Source organism: Pleurodeles waltl, chromosome 2_2, assembly GCF_031143425.1.
Source record: "Pleurodeles waltl isolate 20211129_DDA chromosome 2_2, aPleWal1.hap1.20221129, whole genome shotgun sequence".
NCBI lineage: Eukaryota > Metazoa > Chordata > Amphibia > Caudata > Salamandridae > Pleurodeles > Pleurodeles waltl.
Genome location: NC_090439.1, coordinates 158076771 through 158095398, shown reverse-complemented (window position 1 = coordinate 158095398; position 18628 = coordinate 158076771). Strand labels below are relative to the sequence as shown.

General features: G+C 45.2%; 1 protein-coding gene across 1 annotated transcript in view; it reads left to right on the top strand.

Annotated features, from left to right (window-relative positions):
* The window catches only part of NFX1 (nuclear transcription factor, X-box binding 1), a 1141187-nt gene that overhangs the window by 742052 nt on the left and 380507 nt on the right, over positions 1-18628 (top strand). The window contains exon 16 of the mRNA XM_069219549.1: positions 9005-9235. Coding sequence (XP_069075650.1) covers positions 9005-9235 — 231 coding nt within the window. The remainder of the gene's footprint in view (positions 1-9004; positions 9236-18628) is intronic.

Below are 18628 nucleotides of genomic sequence, written 5' to 3'. Positions count from 1 at the left end.
AATGGTTTGCCTTCACAATAATTCGGGCCTTCAGTTAGTTGCTCTCCTCCTTCTGATAATCTTCTACAGAATAGTTTTTCTTAAATGGACAATGTAACTACTGTGTTGTTTAGCTTCATGTTAAAAGAATATATTCCAATTCTCATAATCCAGACACATACAACCTAGCAATATCTTGTGGTCCACTCAAAAAAACAACCTTCTTTCTCTGCCCAAATTCCCTCAAGGCTAACCGGTTTTGGAACCAGAAATTATCTTTTTGAGAGAAAACCACCAATCTTCATCTGGATCCAGAAATGAAGGCCGTTTCTGTTTTGACTAGCAGTTGACTAAACTGCAGAACAGGGAGGTGCCCCCAGGGAATTGACAAGACCTTGCAGAACTTTCTGCAATGTATTACCACCATCTCATCAAACAGGCTTTAACAAAGCTTTCCTCCAAACCTGAAGCATGGCAGACCATAGTGCCAGTGGTACATTGCCACTAGGGAGCAGCAACCCCCACAATAACCTGGTTATCTGCTGCTATTGAGTGGACTAACTGGGCAAGGATTGGGTGGAGCCCCATCCTTAGGGGACCAAATTATTAAATTTGCGACACACTTTTCTTCCCTGACCTGAATATGGACTTAGCGCAGGCGCTCTGACACAGGACCGAGTTGACAACACTTTTGTCAAAGAGGAGCTACTAGCCTCACTGATGCTCAGTGAGGGCTGGGGAGGTGGGGGAAACCTTTTATGGAAGGACTCCCTACTGAGTTCTACGCTCATGACACCTCTGGCAAAAAATGCTAGAGGCCTGTAATGAGGCAGTAGAAAGGGTCAAGCTCCCAGATACAGGATGGAGGCAACAGTTGGGGTAGTCCCCAAGCAGGGAAGGACCCTGTATATTTAAGTGATGTACGCCCTTGTCAGTGCTGCCACCAGTATACTCATCCGTCATCAAGAGATGACTCACTGCTGTTGAAGGACTGACTGACACTGACCTGCCATAATACCTTACAAAATCTGAAGCAGTTCGCACACTCCTTGACAGGCCTTTAAGGTGGTGTCCCTGAGTGCAACAAAGCCTTTCATTGCTGTAGGATGGCGCTTTGTTTGGGGCCCTTCAAAAATAATACTTTGGCTCCAGTATTGTTCAATGCTTATGTCTGCTGTATATGAAGTGCCACGTTTGTGTCATAATCAACGATCCTAAAAAGAACAACCATTGCGAATGCTGTTGTCTCCAGTAGTGTTCACCTTAGTGATGCAATCCCTGAAATGTGCGCTAAGGAAATGGGTGGGAGACTGCAGAATTAAAGTAGGGGATACTGACCATGTAGTGTACAAGTATGTGGATGACTCCTTGGTATGTTTGAGGGACTTGACGTGTTTTGTTCCAGTCCTCTTGCATGTGTTGCTGGAATATGAAGAACAGTCAAGTTTAATCCATGGTGGTCTAATTCATGGGTCTTTCCACGAGGGAGGTAAGCACACATGGGTGGAGTGAACTATTCTGCAGTGACAATGACAACCGTCGACAACAACCTTGGGTTCACCATGGACAACCACATCACCAACCGCCATCACGCAGTCTGGGAAGAAGACTTTGGCGGTCATTCTGACCCTGGCGGTCAAAGACCGCCAGGGCGGAGGACCGCGGGAGCACCGCCGACAGGCCGGCGGTGCTCCAATGGGGATTCCGACCGCGGCGGTAAAGCCGCGGTCGGACCGGCAACACTGGCGGTCTCCCGCCAGTGTACCGCCGCCCCATTGAATCCTCCAAGGCGGCGCAGCTTGCTGCACCGCCGAGGGGATTCCGACCCCCCCTACCGCCATCCAGATGGAACCGGATGGCGGGAGGGGGGGTCGCGGGGCCCCTGGGGGCCCCTGCAGTGCCCATGCCACTGGCATGGGCATTGCAGGGGCCCCCGTAAGAGGGCCCCTAAATGTATTTCACTGTCTGCTGCGCAGACAGTGAAATACGCGACGGGTGCAACTGCACCCGTCGCACAGCTTCCACTCCGCCGGCTCGATTCCGAGCCGGCTTCATCGTGGAAGCCTCTTTCCCGCTGGGCTGGCGGGCGGCCTGAAGGCGACCGCCCGCCAGCCCAGCGGGAAAGTCAGAATTACCGCCGCGGTCTTTCGACCGCGGAACGGTAACCTGACGGCGGGACTTTGGCGGGCGGCCTCCGCCGCCCGCCAAGGTCAGAATGAGGGCCTTAGTCATTGGCAATGTCACTGTATACAGGACCAATTGTCATACCATTGACGATCGCATTTATGAGAGCTGATATATTCTTTTCACTGCCATTGGAAGCCCCAACATTGTACTTACTGTGCCCACTAAAGGTGTTAAAACATGTATCGGTCCACATCCTAGATTTGAAAGTAGACTTGAAAGTAGAGGTGGGTGCCAGTGACACAGTATTCATTTCAAACATGGCTTACACCCAGAAAGAACTGGATGCTCACTACATACAGGGTTATAAAGGTGAGGGATGTGTCAGAGCACTATGTGAAGAGGATGTTGCTGAGCATTTCTTGGACCCACAATGATGAATATGATTTGCAGGATCTTCTGCCAGAAAGCTACAGAAGGGGTTTTGTGCATATCTGTGCAGCTAGACATATCCACAGTAGCCCACCCATTATTTATGTCCCAATCATTTTCTTGAATGCCATGCAACAGAAGATAGAAACTTTCCAGAACATAGTCCCAAGGTCAAAGTCTTCTTACTCTCTGCAGGCTACTCTTCCAATACCACTCTAGCACCTTCTTCTTTCACCACCACAACTGAAACCTCAGCCTGCTTGCCATCTCCTTGTGTGTTACTTGAGCTACCACCGGTGCTTTTAACTTACCCTCATATCCCTGCTGACATAAGCAAAACTTTGTGCTCCATTTGATGACATCACCAGGTTCCATACTCTTTTGGAAAGGGTGACTCACACCTTGATGTGCCAATGGCTGCAGTAAAACAGCAATGCCCCTTTTATGATTTAAGGAAACAGCCAAGGAAATACATTTAAGTCGGTGCCTGTATTTGTTTTAAAATTTTGCACATCGTACACAAGCAATAATTCATGGTATCTAGGATACATTTGCCTGTATCACTGAGTTAAACAATTTTGGGCATATGCCCATATGTTATCCTTTCATGTGTCACTCATGGCTGTGTTTGTGGGTCACCTTGTCAGTTCAGAGCAAGTTATTGTCCACATGCTACGGCCACTCATTCATTGTGAGATTCTGGTGTGCTACTGTTTATGCACTTTTTATGTGTCTTTAGCTCACTATTCCTCAGAGAACGACACGTGAGATGTTAGTGGATTTAAAAATTAATCCAGGCCCCAGAAGTAGTAGGGTCTCGAAGGTGGGTGCAGTGTGCCTTAGTAAATGTACATCATTTTGTTTCAGAATTATCTGATAGCAACTTCCAACACCAGATTCCCCACAATAGAATATTCCCCAGACATCAGTCTGGATTCAGACATTTTTTAGCAATACCTCTCCGCGTTCAGCTTTGCATTGTTGTTGTCTGTATCAGTTGTGATGTTGCAATTCCTATATAGGCACCTCCCTGGGGTGCTGACATCAGTTCTTTTCATTCTGCAACATCGCAGATGTGGAGCGCTATCTCAGACTGTTTTTGACCAACATTTCTTTTTTTTAACTTTTTGCCCCATTTATGAGTCTTGCACCCGGTGTGCTAAGACACTTCTGTCTTTCTCTCCAAGATCCAAAAATCACCTTCTCAACATCTTGCTTCTAGGCTCTGCTTTCACACTGCACCTGTGGAGCTGGTACTGTGGCCAGTTCTGCACTACTCCAAATTTTGCAACTCTGGCACAATGTCTGCCCAACTCAAAGAATTTTATGATCCAGTCTTTGAGCCACCGACTCCCTCCTGAGCGCCTTCGGGCCCCACAGAGTCAAGAGGTGTCCCTTCTGGGTTAACATAAGTGGGTTTGCCTTCAACACCAGCCGGGCCCTCTCGATCTTCTCCACATCCAGAGCAACGCTGCCCCAGGTGCCTCCATCTACCCTGGCTCAGTCCCTTCCACCACCATCCCTGGTGCCGCCGACTCAACAATGAGCCGATTATCATCCCTGACAGTGACCTGGTGCCACCCCAGCACTGCACAACATCAATGGTGGTTGCATTCAGGACAACAACATCTCCTAGACTTTCCACCCCTTGATCCCTACCTTCCTGAAGAGGTCGATGAGGAGGAGGTGTTGTCCCCTGAGGGCCCTGATGACTACAACTGGTATGATGAGCTGGGTGATGCCAGTGATGTGAATACCTCCACAAACTCTGGCATGATTTGCCCTCCGAGCTAGGTTTCAGAGGATAATGCATCTTTTGCCAATGTGATGCTCAGGGTGGCAGAGGTTCTTGCTCTCCAGCTGCCGGTCAGTGAGGTCAAGACCAATATCTTGACAGAGGTGCTTCAGCCTGGGGAAAACTCATCTGAACCCATGTTCCTCTTTAATGAAGCCCTCAATGATTTTCAGCCGTCTCCCGAAAAGGCTGGTGGTGCAGTCCGTAACAGTGGAAGTCACCTCAAGGGTGTTGCCCATCACACAGCTGGTCTGGGAATGCAAGAGGCTGGACACTTTGGGAAGCACATCTTTTCTTCCACCAGCCTTGCCCCTGCTGTCGATGAACGCTGCATGCCTCTTGGACAGATATTATGACATATTGTAGGTTTCGTTTGCGCAGCTGCTTCTCGTGCTGCCTGAGGAAGGCCCCGCATCCTCAACCAGGGTTTGGTCACCTACAGGGCTAAGGGTTACAATCTTCTCCCACCTTGACAATTGCTGAAGGCGGGCTTCCCCCAGGAAGCCGTCTTACCCAGGAAAAGCAGCCATCTTTTGAAGCATCATCTTTTGGTGTTGCTATCGTCACCCTAAATGGCAAGGGTATGCCCAGACGTGGGTCCCTTGCTTGGTGTGGCACTGGATTCAAACTAGCCTGGCTGATGAAGAATAATACAGCAAAACCAGCCCTAGGATGCTTGCTTCTGGTCCAGGGAGGATCTGGCCTGGCAGTTCAGACTAAACTGTTCCCATTGGGAGCAGGGTCAAGACTGATTTACATATGGCTGGGTCCAATCTGGATTGGCATGGCAAGCAATAAAAATGATGGATTAAACCTATATCTGGGACTGGGGTGAATGTTTGATCATTTTCAGCACTCCGTCCATCATCTTTTTGTGTTGTATTTGAAGAACACCCAGCCAATTTTACTCAGGTCTTCTTTCAAGCTGTTTTGCCTTCTGTCCAGATCTGGCGGTACTCCTCTGGAGGCCCTTTTACATTCTAGAAGTGGCACATTCTGCCACTCTTCCATTACCTGATCCCCTGGACCCCATCCAAACCACACTGCCAACTTTTGACTTTGGGAGTCTATACAATCCTTGCACAGATGTAGTTGAATGGAGCCCACTGGCCCCTTCAGCAGGCTTTGATTAGTGCCCATCTTTTATTTTTCTCGGGCTCATGTATTCTTAGAGTATTGATGATGATCCTTCAATCTGTGTAAAGGATCGAAACGTCATTGAGTAGTTCTGCGGAACCAATTTGATTGTACCTAAGAATAAAATGGGCCGAATTTTCTAACTGGATGCACACTATTGATAACCTATGTTCACAGGTTTGTATCACTTGTATGAGAGCATACAGGTGTATGTTTCTCACCTCACACTTACTCCACCATCACATTGTTTTTAATAGTTTTTATATATGATTGAATAAATTGATCACTTGATGTATTTGTACATTGATTGTGATACTATAGTCTTGGGACCACTGTTCTTTATGCTTGAAAAAATTAGAGCCACAGTGCTCTCCTTGGGCCTTTCCTACCATGCCTAACAGTTTTGTCATCAGTTTTGACCCTTTTGAAGCTGCCCCAGAGAGTTGATTTTTGGACCACACCGGGGCTCTCTTCAACCCCCACAACAATCACCCTGTCCTTTCACGACCAGGGATGGCGATCCAGTGGATATTGCAAAGATCACCAGGGACGCTTTCTTCTCAGTCTGCCTCCTCTGCAGCATCAGCTGCCAAGACACTTTAGTTTGCCCGTCGCAATGCACAACCACCCTGAAACCGAGGAATGGGATGGTAACTTTGGACCTGGAAGAAACATACTTTCACGTATGCATCCTGCTGTCCCTCAGACATTACCTGCAGTTCAAGGTTGGCCCAGAATATTTTCAATTTGGTGTACTCCCCTTTGGACTTACCATCGCTTCTCAGTTGTTAATGAACATAATGGTGGTGGTTGCCCTACATCTTCAGTATTGGGAATTACAGTTTTCCTCTTCCTAGATGATTGCCTGTTCAATGTGGGCTTGCCACAGTCAGTCATAGAGCACCCTTAGACGACAGTGAACCTCATAACATTGTTGGTGTCTCGATCAACGAGCCAAAGTCATGTCTTGGACATGGTCCAGTTCTGAGCCTTCCACCCCAGTCGCAGCGAGTTCAGGACATTTTAGCTATGAACCTGATGTTCCTGCTTCGATCCTGGATCTCTGTGAGAGCAGCTTTGAGGCTTCTTGTCCTTTTGGCATTATGCATCGTACTTGTCCACTTCTTCATGTGGCATTTGCAGACTTTGCAGTGAGGTCTGAATTCTCAGTGGATCCAGTGCCAAGGAAAACTATTGGCTGTCATCTAGGGAACCCAGTGGTGCACCACCTGACGTTACCACCACGTCAGAACTCAGTTGCCCACCTCCAACAGCCAGCTTTTCATTGGCCATAGATTAGAGACATTTAAATCAAAAGAAAGAGAGGCAACAGACAATCGTGTAAACTCAAAAGCTTCAACCAAAATAGGACTAGTAGATCCTTTTCATGGAAACTAATGTCGGTATGACAGGGTGGTGCTTATATGTGGCTCCGCTATGTCACTTCCAGGACAGAGCGAGGCAAATGCTAACCTGCAAGGCACCAACCAGTGGCACACAAGAACACTTTTGTGGAAAGTTCTGGATTCACTATGGTGCCTGCGGAACATTTCAGGGATCCGCAACCTCAGACTGGACAGCAAAAGCAGGCCGCACAACTAACGGCGTGAGTTGAAGCACTTCTATAAAGTCAATGACCCAGGCTCTTAGGAATTAGGTCAAGCTCCGTTAGATGCACTTGCTCCCCTAGATGCAAATGCTCCCCTCAACCCCAGTTATGCTTCTTAGAAAGGCAGAGATGCTGGTTTCCCAGAGAGTGTCCTGATGTTGGATTGTAAGGACATTTCTGTATGCTTCATTATGTTCCCTCTAATTCAGAGGGTATGTCCAGAAAACAGGGAGATCACCAAGTGCTTTTTGATACAAGTTACTCTGGCCATGAAGATTTGCAGGTGGTTTGCCTAGGCCTTTGCTGCTAATATTTCCTTTCTACTCATCCTTTTCTTGCTCTCGTTTACTGTTGAATCTACCCTTGATTGAAAGTAATAAAAAGCTGGGACATAACAGTACAATAAAGTTATCTTATTGATGTCTCAGTGACATGTTTTACAAATTGAAGTTAACTGCTGAGCATGTGAATATGCACAGAAGTCTGGGCATACTACCTCTCATGTATGTGTGCATGCTTGGTCCTGGTGCATTAGTACAACTGCTATAACAAGCAGTTTTCTGTATTTTGACCAGCTGACTGAGACCCACAGGTTGACAAAGGGAAAATGCAGAAGGACTAGAAATAACTGAATCACCAAAAAACACCATTATCCTCATTCTTCATGTGGTCTCACCCTTCATTTATATTCAAGGTCATTTTGAGTTCCCTGTAAAGGAAGACTTCTAGCTTCACTTTTTTTACTGAAAGCCTCATTTAACTTCAACAGACGAGACATTGTTAGACCAAGCTTTAAGTTTAAGCACTGATACAACTAAACTGATGAATATTTCTTGCTTCTACTATAGTTTTTATGTGTCCAAAGTTAAAATGTTTCTCACATTATTCAGTGTTATCAAATAAGGGACGTTTGGATTCCAGAGGGTTGCTATGCTTCTTTCTCTGTGGATAAGGCAGCAATCTTGACTTTACAAAGTCACATCAGGGTTAGAAAACTTTGTAATATGACTATAGGAACAACTCCACATTTCGAGAGAACTTTGTAATATGGCTATGGGAACAACTCCACATTTGTTCTGTAAGTTTATATCCATTTGACAGAAATTATGTGCATTTCGGTCAGCAAATAATTTGCAGTATATTTATTTGAAGGCACATATGGATTCAGCAGGCTCTGTGTTCCAGCTGTTCTTTCTTTGGTAAACTTCACTGAAATAGGAGATGGGAGAAAGATGCAGTCTGACCTACTTTTTCATATTAAGTAGCATCAATGAAGACAAGTGTAGGAGAAAATGGGTAGCCAGAATCTACAAGTCACATAGGTCAGTAGATTTTTGTTTTTTAAAAAGGATCATTTCAGACACATTTTCTCCTCAACACCGAGGTGGTGGAAAGTCTATAATTTCCCCATTTTCTTCCCTAAGCCTGCCCTAGATAGTGATATCTTTGTAGCAGTTTTGACTTAGTCATGTCAAAAGGAAATTTGTTTATTTGAATTAAGATTTGCTTTTCTGCATATGATTTTAGTGATGGTTCATTTACTGAACCACAAAGCAGAGACATTAGTTGGAAACCACTCATATGTTAGTACGTGTTGTACATTGTTTGTTAACTTGCGAGTAGTTGGAAAACAGTGTGTCTTGCTTTTGAAACGTCTGTGCGGCCAAAAAAGCTTGAAGTGACCTATTAGGCACTTTTTGTTGAAATGGACAGTCTAATTGTGCTATTCGAGAGTTAACAACGTTTACGCTTACTCGCATAACCTAAATGAGTTGTCAGCCACATATGCATATTAATGGGGATGGAATAAATACATTTTACTTTCTGTATATTTTCTAGTCTTTGTGATGTGGAAATCTATAACGTAGCAATTTTCTAAACCTAAGTCTCATTACAATGTTTTTTTATTTAAATGTTCCCATTTTCAGCTGCGCAGTAATATTCCTTGTCACTTGACTGACATCTCTTGTGGCCTTCACTGCAATCAAATTTTAAATTGTGGCATGCACAAGTGCAAAAGGATTTGCCACAAAGGAGAGTGCCTCATTGAAGAGGACTGTAAACAGCCTTGCACCATCGCAAGACCAGACTGCAGTCATCCGTGTATGGCTCCTTGCCATCCATCACTTCCGTGCCCTACAACATCCTGCAATGCAAAGGTAAAGATTCAAAAAATGTTATGGTTTAATATTAGTGTTGCAACAATTGGGAGATGATAGTCCTCTGTCCAATCCCACTATCATAACCCACCAACTCTTTCTCACTATTCATTTCTCCATCTTCACTATATATCATCTGGTCAATTGCCCACCAACTGTCGCTCAGGCCCTCTGTCTGCTTTTGTATGTGTGATCTCTCCATATTGGGCCTTTCCCTTATTCTGTCCCACCGGCTTTCTGAGAACTTTGAGATAGCACTGATGTGCTAATTTCCTAAATTCCAATGAGAGAAACCTCAGGATTGAGGAGTAGCTACTTTCATAATCATGCACCCTTCGTGAGAGTTTATAGGTGACTTTCACTGTGTCCAGCACTTCCCATATTTTATAAAGCCACTCTCTATAATCTTTCAGCATGGCCTTTCCCCTACAACGCAATAATTGTATTGCCTCCTTTCCTTCACTTAGCACAAGCAACACCTGTCTGCCCCAGTGCAAGTGGAGGGGATGTGATTGTCTGTTTGCTAGGCCTGAGATACAGGTCAGGAGCAGTGGGTGTTTTTTGGAACATCTTGTCTTTAGTGTCAGGAACTGATGCCAAATAGATTTAAAGACTAGGATAAAGTCGTAGTAAGTGTATTAGGTTATCCCTCGCCTCACAGACCTCAAGCATTTGTCAGATCTGTGCTCATCTGAATCCCGAAGCTACACTGGGTTTGATGGTTCATGGTTATCTGTCCGTTTTTGCCTGCCGATTTTGCCCTGCATTCCTGGTGGTCGGGTGAAGTCTGGGTTGTCCATAACGGGCTTGAGCAGTGAGGGGAACGTTGTGAAGGATTGCTTCTCCAGTATTGGAACTTTCGTAGATTCACATGCTTGAATCATTCCCCGTCGTCGAAGTGGGAGTCCCACTGTGACCTAGAAAGCAGTAGAATACAATCTACATAGAAGTCAATATAAGAAGCATTCATGTTTACAACTCATTAGTATCTCTAAAAAGGACCCAAAGTCCATCCAATCAGGCGACAACACCCTTTAGAACCCTCAACACAGAGGCTCCAGTACCTCAGATTTTCTACTACACGTTGTGTGATTGGAGTCTCACTGAGCTCTCCTCAGTTTATACTTCAAATCAGCTACATAATGGAAAATTCTTCTCAGGTCAGATATGTTTTTCAACTTCCATCAACCTAAAACAGTGATTCCCAACCTGTGGTCCGAGGACCACTGGGAGTCCGCAACTGCTTAGAAAATTGAATAATATTAACAGATTAGGTTCCAAGCTTTTAGAAATGACTCAGTGGTGGGAGGGAAGGAGGTCCCCGGATTCCAATAATGATTCAGTAGGGGTCGTGGGGTTCCAGTAATGATAAAGTTGGGGTCCACAGAAGTCAAAAGATTGTGAACCACTGATCTACTCTGCCCATGTCAGAATATCCAAAAAAGGGTTTAAGTCATCCAAGACCTGTTTGAAAAAGAGATTACACTCCGAGGACCCTCATAAACAGTGTATTTACTCTCGGTATTTAGAGCACAAAGTCAAAGACTGTAAGATCTGCCACACTTTCTCTCAGAAAACCCTAAAGGACAGTGAGAGAAGACTACTCTTGTGGCTGCAGAGGCTTAAGTCAAGGGAACACTCAGTTTCTGAAAAAGAAAGTGATGACTCTTTAAAAACTTGAAAATCCTACAAGAGAGACAGATCAAAAGAAGACAAGCCCTCAGAACTAGCCAAAAAGGCCATTAAAAAGGCTAACCACCTGCAATGTAAATATTCTGAGGAGATTTTACCGAAGAAAATAAGATTCCTCTAAGGTTCCTTCAGAACCTACAACACCAGTTGTGAAGGATGTATCTCTCAGAAAAACTTCAAATTTGCTTCCTTTATCAAGAGATTGTTTCTGTTTAAAATTTTAAAATGTCTTCATCATTGATGACAGAGCTGTTGATAACATCCACCACCATAACGTTGACATTTACTACAGTGGCATAGCTGATGCTAATTTCCTCTTCTCTGTTTCCTGCAATATTAACGTAGACGGCACTGTGAGTAAAGAAACCCCTGTCTCAAATGTCATGTCAAAATATGCATCTAAGAGATCGTTAACAACCTCAATGACAACAAAGTCACTGCTGTCAGCTGACTCGTTGACGAACAAACTGTCAACCGCATCACCAACAGCCTGATCGTCAAAGACACCGTTGACTACAGTCCTGTCAATGAAAATACCATTGATTACTCCGTCAATAAAACACTCGTTGATGACTTTTTCCTCTGTGAAATTGCCTATAACTGATGAAACACTGAAGAAACAATTGTCGATGACGAAAGCAACTAAGTCACATCGTCGACTGAGACACCAAAGGTGCCTTTAATGCCTACTTCCATCCTATCACTCTCTGGAACTTCTCCAGTGGAAGTCAGTCTTCCTGTACACACTTCTCCTAGCAACATTTGTCCATTCCCACCAGCCCATCTGCTAGATGAGGAGTCAGATGATGAATGCCTCTTTGGAGTGGCTCACAGCCCTTCAGAACTGCATGTTAAATATGAAGATGAGGAGGAAGATGACGACCATTACTATCAAGACAAAACATATCTGGGTGAGCAGACTCAAGAACATTACCTTGTCTATTCTCCACAAGATCATCAGAAGCAAACTTTTCTGATGCCATAAGAGTTAATGTCCACCCAACAGGACATGCTCTTAGATTATTATAGTTGTTTCCCAGAACATGCTTCATCTGCACCTCTGTCGCACCCTCAAACACCTGTAAGGTCTCCACGTCAAACACCACTGACTAGTCCAACCACTCTGCTTTCGTCAGTTCCTCCCTTGTCAACCCTACCATTGGCAGATACACCAGCAGATGACCCTGACACTTCTGAAGAAGATCACGAAGAAGAAGTAGAGATAAGGGATCAGGCTTCAACCACTACTGAGTGGGATGATTATATAACACACCCACCATCTCCGCCGCTTCCACCTCCAATGGACTCACCACCAGCCGATATAGGTGGCTTTCATAATATCATGGAAAGAGCAGCGAAGTGCTTCCAATTACCCTTAACCACCTAGCAGGCAGACTGCTTCCTTTATAACTTTAAGGATCTCATGAAGAAAGGCAATACCCATAATCTATTTAATCGGGAAAAAGGGCATTCTCACTATGAAGAATCCAGCCACCATATTGGCAGTCATGCTCAGACTGGACAAAAAATATAAGGGACCAGATGATGCACCAGCATGCCTAGTTGTTCACCCCAAGCCAGACTCTGTTATCAGTAAAGTAGCTCAAAGATGCTCGAAGAACCCTTCCGCAATACTAGGAAGATTTGACAGGCAAATGTGCTCATATATGTCCAAATTTACAGATCTTCTGCCAGAAGAATCTTAGGAAGAAGAAAGAAGGATTCTCGAGGAGGGAGACCGAGCCTCTGCAGAGATAATAGACTGCGCTATTGATTTCTCCTCAGCAGGATTTCAGAAGATAGCAGGAGCTGCTGTGCTCAAAAAGCAGGCCTTGCTGAAAGATCAGAAGTACAGAGCAAAATTTTGTACTTGCCTTGCGATGCAAAGCATAGTTCGGCAAACATATCAGTTACACTATCCAAGTCATCCAGAGTGACACGGATACTGCCAGGTCCTTGGGAACATTGCAAATGAAGAGGCAGAACTTTCGAGGAGCCAGGAGTGGCAGTGCTTTTTCTTGCCAAGAGGATTTCAGTCCTATAGGCAGCAGTATCATCCTTATATGGGGCAGAATTGTTCACAATGTGTGCAACAGTTCCGACAACCACCTTTGGCATCTTGCAGCCAGCAAGAGGGAAGCAACCCACCAGAGAGCGAGACACTGCAAGGAAACAGTGACCTTACACCAGTGCTGGCTACCCCCTACACTCTGACAAAACATCTTGGTGGTCGTATTTCCCACTTGCTTCATCACGGTCAGGTATAACAATGGACATTTGGGTTCTGGACATCATAGCTCGGGGACATACCCTCAAATTTGTCAACAAACCACCAAATGTCCCACCCAAAGAACAACTCCCTCCACATCTAAAACAGCTACTGATGGAAGTTTGTCTTATGATAAAAAATGGGACAATAGAAAAGGTTCCAAAGTCTGAGAAGGTAATCTGTTTCTACTACTGTTGCTTCCTCATCAGTAAAAAGTCTGGCCCCCGATCTTAGATCTTTAGAAGCTAAACAAGTATTTTTAAAAGCTGTAATTTTGGATGGCCACCTTACAAGACATTTTACACCTTCTCAATCTTGGGGGCCATATGACATCTCTCGACCTACAGGACGCATATTTCCATATCCCCATTCATCCCAAACAAAGAAAGTACTTACGATTCCAGCTGGCCGGCTCTCACTACCAGTTCAAGGTTCTCCCTTTTGGATTTAGTCAGCCCCACATATATTCACCAAATGCCTCTCACCTATGGCAGCTAACCTGAGGCAGAAAGAAGTGCAAGTATTCACATACTTGGACGATTAATTAATCAAGGCGCCAACATCTCAAATGGCCACAGCACATATGAACATGTGCATCCCATTGTTCAGGAAACTACTCACAACTAACATACAAAAGTTGTTTCTCATTCTGAAGACTAAACTAACCTTCCTCAGCGCAGTTCTAGACAGCAAAAGGGACAAAGCTTCTCTCTCTGGAACAACAGAAGATTCAGCAATTGGCCCAAATGCTTGCTAAAAAAGAGTCAGTTGCAGTCCGACTGTACAAGTCACTTATAGAAATGCTATCCTCTTGTATTCTTCTGATCCCAAATTGCAGACTGCACATGCATCCATTACAGGAAGAATGAAAAATGTCCTTGCTATCGTAATGGAAAGTTTAAATTCTATTAAGGACATGAAGGCTAGGATTATGAAGTTCTTTCTTCACCACTTTATTAACAGCAGTCAGTACCAAAACTACATTTCCCATAAACGCTGGGGAAATCCAACAGTTAACAATAAAATGACAGCCAGTCAACAGTCCATGTGCCAAAGATAGTCCTTCACTGCTGTTGCTACCTCCTCTTTCGTCCTGCGACCGAAAGCAATTGATCACTTCCTTAAGTCTTGCTTGTACCCATCAGATCCTGAGTGAGATGAAAACAAATCCGAATGATTTTCCATACCTCCACCGACATACATGCTTAAGTAAAATACAGGAGGGCGTAAACAAGAATCACAATATTTAAATAAGGGCAGATATTGATGATATGACCATGTAAGTTATCCTCACCTTTACGAAAAATGTCTCCCAGGCTGGGATTAGGCTTGCCAGAATGGTGGGTTAATTTTTATCCCTGTGTCCTTAATAGAATTGAAACTTTCTGTCACAATAGCTAGGAAGTATTTCATTCTATGTCAAGACCGGAGGCGAAGGTTATGCTTGTTGAAAGCTTTCCCATCACGAGCGATGCCGTGTTAAGGACTGCTTTAAAGTCGGATCTCTTAAAAGTAGAGTCCAAAAAACAGTCTGACGCATTGAGGATATCCTTTATTTGAGCCCCAAGAGAGAATGCATTTGAGGCCATAGTCACCCTGACCGAATGGACCCTAAAAAGTTTGATATAAATACCAGCTTTCTGGCATCACCCAACAGACCCACCGAGCAATAGTTGGAGAGGTGACTACCCGAAAGAGTTTCCTGAGGGTGATCAACAGTTGTCTCTCCCCATCTGGGTGGAGCGCCACCGTCCTAGCCTTGGTGAAAACCTGGGCCATAAAGATCCGTTTAATGGCTGTCTCTGCCTTGTCCAACAAATTTAACGTCTGGACAAACTTGCCCAATTCCTGAACATACGGGTTGCTGAATAATCTGCCCTGAGCTACAGGACCTGCCTCTGATGTTGTGAGGTCCCCTAATTTAGTGTCTATCTTGATGAGATGCAAATGGGGCCTCTACCGTTGATATGGCACAGTTAGCGTTCACCAAAAAGACAGTAGCCCTCTGGGCCTAGCCTGACAGAATGTCCATGGAGATCAAGGTGCCTGACACCTTTGCACCTTCAGTCGGGGGGGGGGGGTGTGCCTTGGGGGGAAACACATGAGGGGCCCCCGAAGTGCAGGGATTTGAGGGTCTGCCTATCAAAGGCATCCAGGTAAACACCTGAGCTTGGGTTCCTTTTTCGCTTAGGAGGCAGTGCAAGTTGGAAAGCTTGGCCTGGAGGTAAGGGTAGCGTGAGCCCACGGATGTCTTCCCTCGTTGGAGTGGTTTGCTGCAGTGTTCTGCATATTGTAGTAATTTCTGCTCCCAGAAGAGGGGGGGAGGGGGAGGACGTGTGGCGACAGGGGGAGGGGATGTGGGGGGCAGCAACTGCTTAACCGCATTACAAATGGGGGACATCTATGATCTGGTGGGCAGGTAAGTAACATTTTCTTCCTCTGCGTAGGATTCTACGACATCATGCTTACTGGGGTGACCTGTGTCAGGGAGTGGGACCTGGGGATACTAAGGAAGTGCTGAGGGTAATTTAAGGACCTGGATTCACCAGAGCAAAATATAGACGATAGTGACGATGGCGGGGGTCTCCCAACTCAAATTAGATGGCCCAATGGCCAATAAATAGCAAGGAGAAAGGCCTGTAGATCAGGAGACGAGCAAGGCACAGTGTCGGACACCTGGTCGCGCTGCATCTCTGTACTTTTACTGTCAATTTCAAGCCACACGCCGGCTGGGGAGCCTAAAGAGAAGGTGCGTGGGTCGCCAGTCATTGCGGTGCAATGTGGTGGTTGGAGAGCCACACCACACAGGCCCCCGAGCACCGCAGCACGCTGTAATCAAGGTAGCAGCTGTGGAGAAGCAACAAGCGTTCCTGTTGCCGTGCACTATAAGAAAATGATTCTCACACAAATAGGAAGTAAATACAATGAAAACAACTTATTAATGAGCCGTATGAAGCAGTAAAGAAACGACCTGGGGCCAGAGGCACTTCTCAGCTGCATCAAAAAGCCTCATCAATAGGGGATAAGAAACTTGTAGAAACACTTGTAAAAGCGAAATGTTTAAAAAATGTGTATGTGGAATTTTGCATTGAACCTACATATGGTGGACACGACTTGGGCTACCTGAATAGATCTCTGAAGTTTCTGTTTGTGCTTTTTTAAATGTCTACATAGGTGTCTAATTCAGATATTCCTCTTTCAGTTGCAGGAACAGATGTGTACAGATTTACTTAGAACCACTGAAAGGCCTGAGCTATATTGCAATAACCAGTACTTTAACCCCTTCGCTGCCAGGCCTTTTCCCCCTCCTGTGCCAGGCCTTTTTTTTGCCTATTTGGGGCAGTTCACGCTTAGGCCCTCATAACTTTTTGTCCACATAAGCTAACCAAGCCAAATTTGCGTCCTTTTTTTCCAACATCCTAGGGATTCTAGAGGTACCCAGACTTTGTGGGTTCCCCTGAAGGAGGCCAAGAAATTGGCCAAAATACAGTGAAAATTTCGTTTTTTTTAAAAAAAATTGGAAAAAGTGGCTGCAGAAGAAGGCTTGTGGATTTCCCCCTGAAAATGGCATCAACAAAAGGTTTGCAGTGCTAAACTCAGCAGCTTCCCAGCTTTCAGGAACAGGCAGACTTGAATCAGAAAACCCAATTTTTCAACACAATTTTGGCATTTTACTGGGGCATACCCCATTTTTGCAATTTTTTGTGCTTTCAGCCTCCTTCCAGTCAGTGACAGGAATGGGCATGAAACCAATGCTGGATCCCAGAAACCTAAACATTTCTGAAAAGTAGACAAAATTCTGAAATTCAGCAAGGGGTCATTTGTGTAGATCCTACAAGGGTTTCCTACAGAAAATAACAGCTGAAAAAGAAAAATATTGAAATTGAGGTGAAAAAACCATCAATTGTTCTCTACGTTTTACTCTGTAACTTTTGCCTGCAATGTCAGATTATCGAAAGCAATATATCGTTACGTCTGCTGGACTCCTCTGGTTGCGGGGATATATAGGGTTTGTAGGTTCATCAAGAACCCGAGGAACCCAGAGCCAATAAATGAGCTGCACCCTGCAGTGCGTTTTCATTCTATACCGGGTATACAGCAATTCATTTGCTGAAATATAAAGAGTAAAAAATTGCTATCAAGAAAACCTTTGCATTTCCAAAAAGGGCACAAGAGAAGGTGTTGAGGAGCAGTGGTTATTTGCACATCTCTGAATTCTGGGGTGACCATACTAGCACGTGAATTACAGGGAATTTCTCAAATAGATGTCTTTTTTACACACTCTCCTATATTTGGAAGGAAAAAATGTAGAGAAAGACAAGGGGCAATAGCACTTGTTTTGCTAATCTATGTTCCCCCAAGTCTCCCGATAAAAATTATACCTCACTTGTGTGGGTAGGCCTAGCGCCCGCGACAGGAAACGCCCCAAAACGCAACGTGGACACATCCCATTTTTTTTAAAGAAAACAGAGTTGTTTTTTGCGAAGTGCCTACCTGTAGATTTTGCCCTCTAGCTCAGCCGGCACCTAGGGAAACCTACCAAACCTGTGCATTTCTGAAAACTAGAGACCTAGGGGAATCCAAGGAGGGGTGACTTGCGGGGCTCGGTCCAGGTTCTGTTACCCAGAATCCTTTGCAAACCTCAAAATTTGGCTAAAAAAACACATGTTCCTCACATTTCTGTGGCAGAAAGTTCTGGAATCTGAGAAGAGCCACAAATGTCCTTCCACCCAGCGTTCCCCCAAGTCTCCCGATAAAAATGATACCTCACTTGTGTGGGTAGGCCTAGCGCCCGCGACAGGAAACGCCCCAAAGCGCAACGTCGACACATCCAAATTTTGGGAAGAAAACAGTGCCTACCTGTGGATTTTGGCCTGTAGCTCAGCCGGCACCTAGGGAAACCTACCAAACCTGTGCATTTTTTAAAACTAGAGACCTAGGGGAATCCAAGGAGGGGTGACTTGCGGGGCTCGGACCAGGTTCTGTTACCCAGAATCCTTTGCAAACCTCAAAATTTGGCTAAAAAAACACATGTTCCTCACATTTCTGTGGCAGAAAGTTCTGGAATCTGAGAGGAGCCACAAATTTCCTTCCACCCAGCGTTCCCCTAAGTCTCTCGATAAAAATGGTGCCTCACTTCTGTGGGTAGGCCTAGCGCCCACAAAAGGAAATGGGCCAAAACACAATGTGGACACAACATATTTTTTCACAGAAAACAGAGGTGTTTTTTGCAAAGTGCCTACCTGTGGAGTTTGGCCTCTAGCTCAGCCGGCCCCGGGGGAGGGGGCAGAAATGCCCTAAAATAAATTTGACACCACCCCCCCAAACCCCCCCTGCCCGGGAACGACCCTTGCCTACGGGGTCGCTCCCCCTGCGTCACATTGGCGCCAAAAAACAAATCCCAGGTGCCTAGTGGTTTCTGCCCCCTTGGG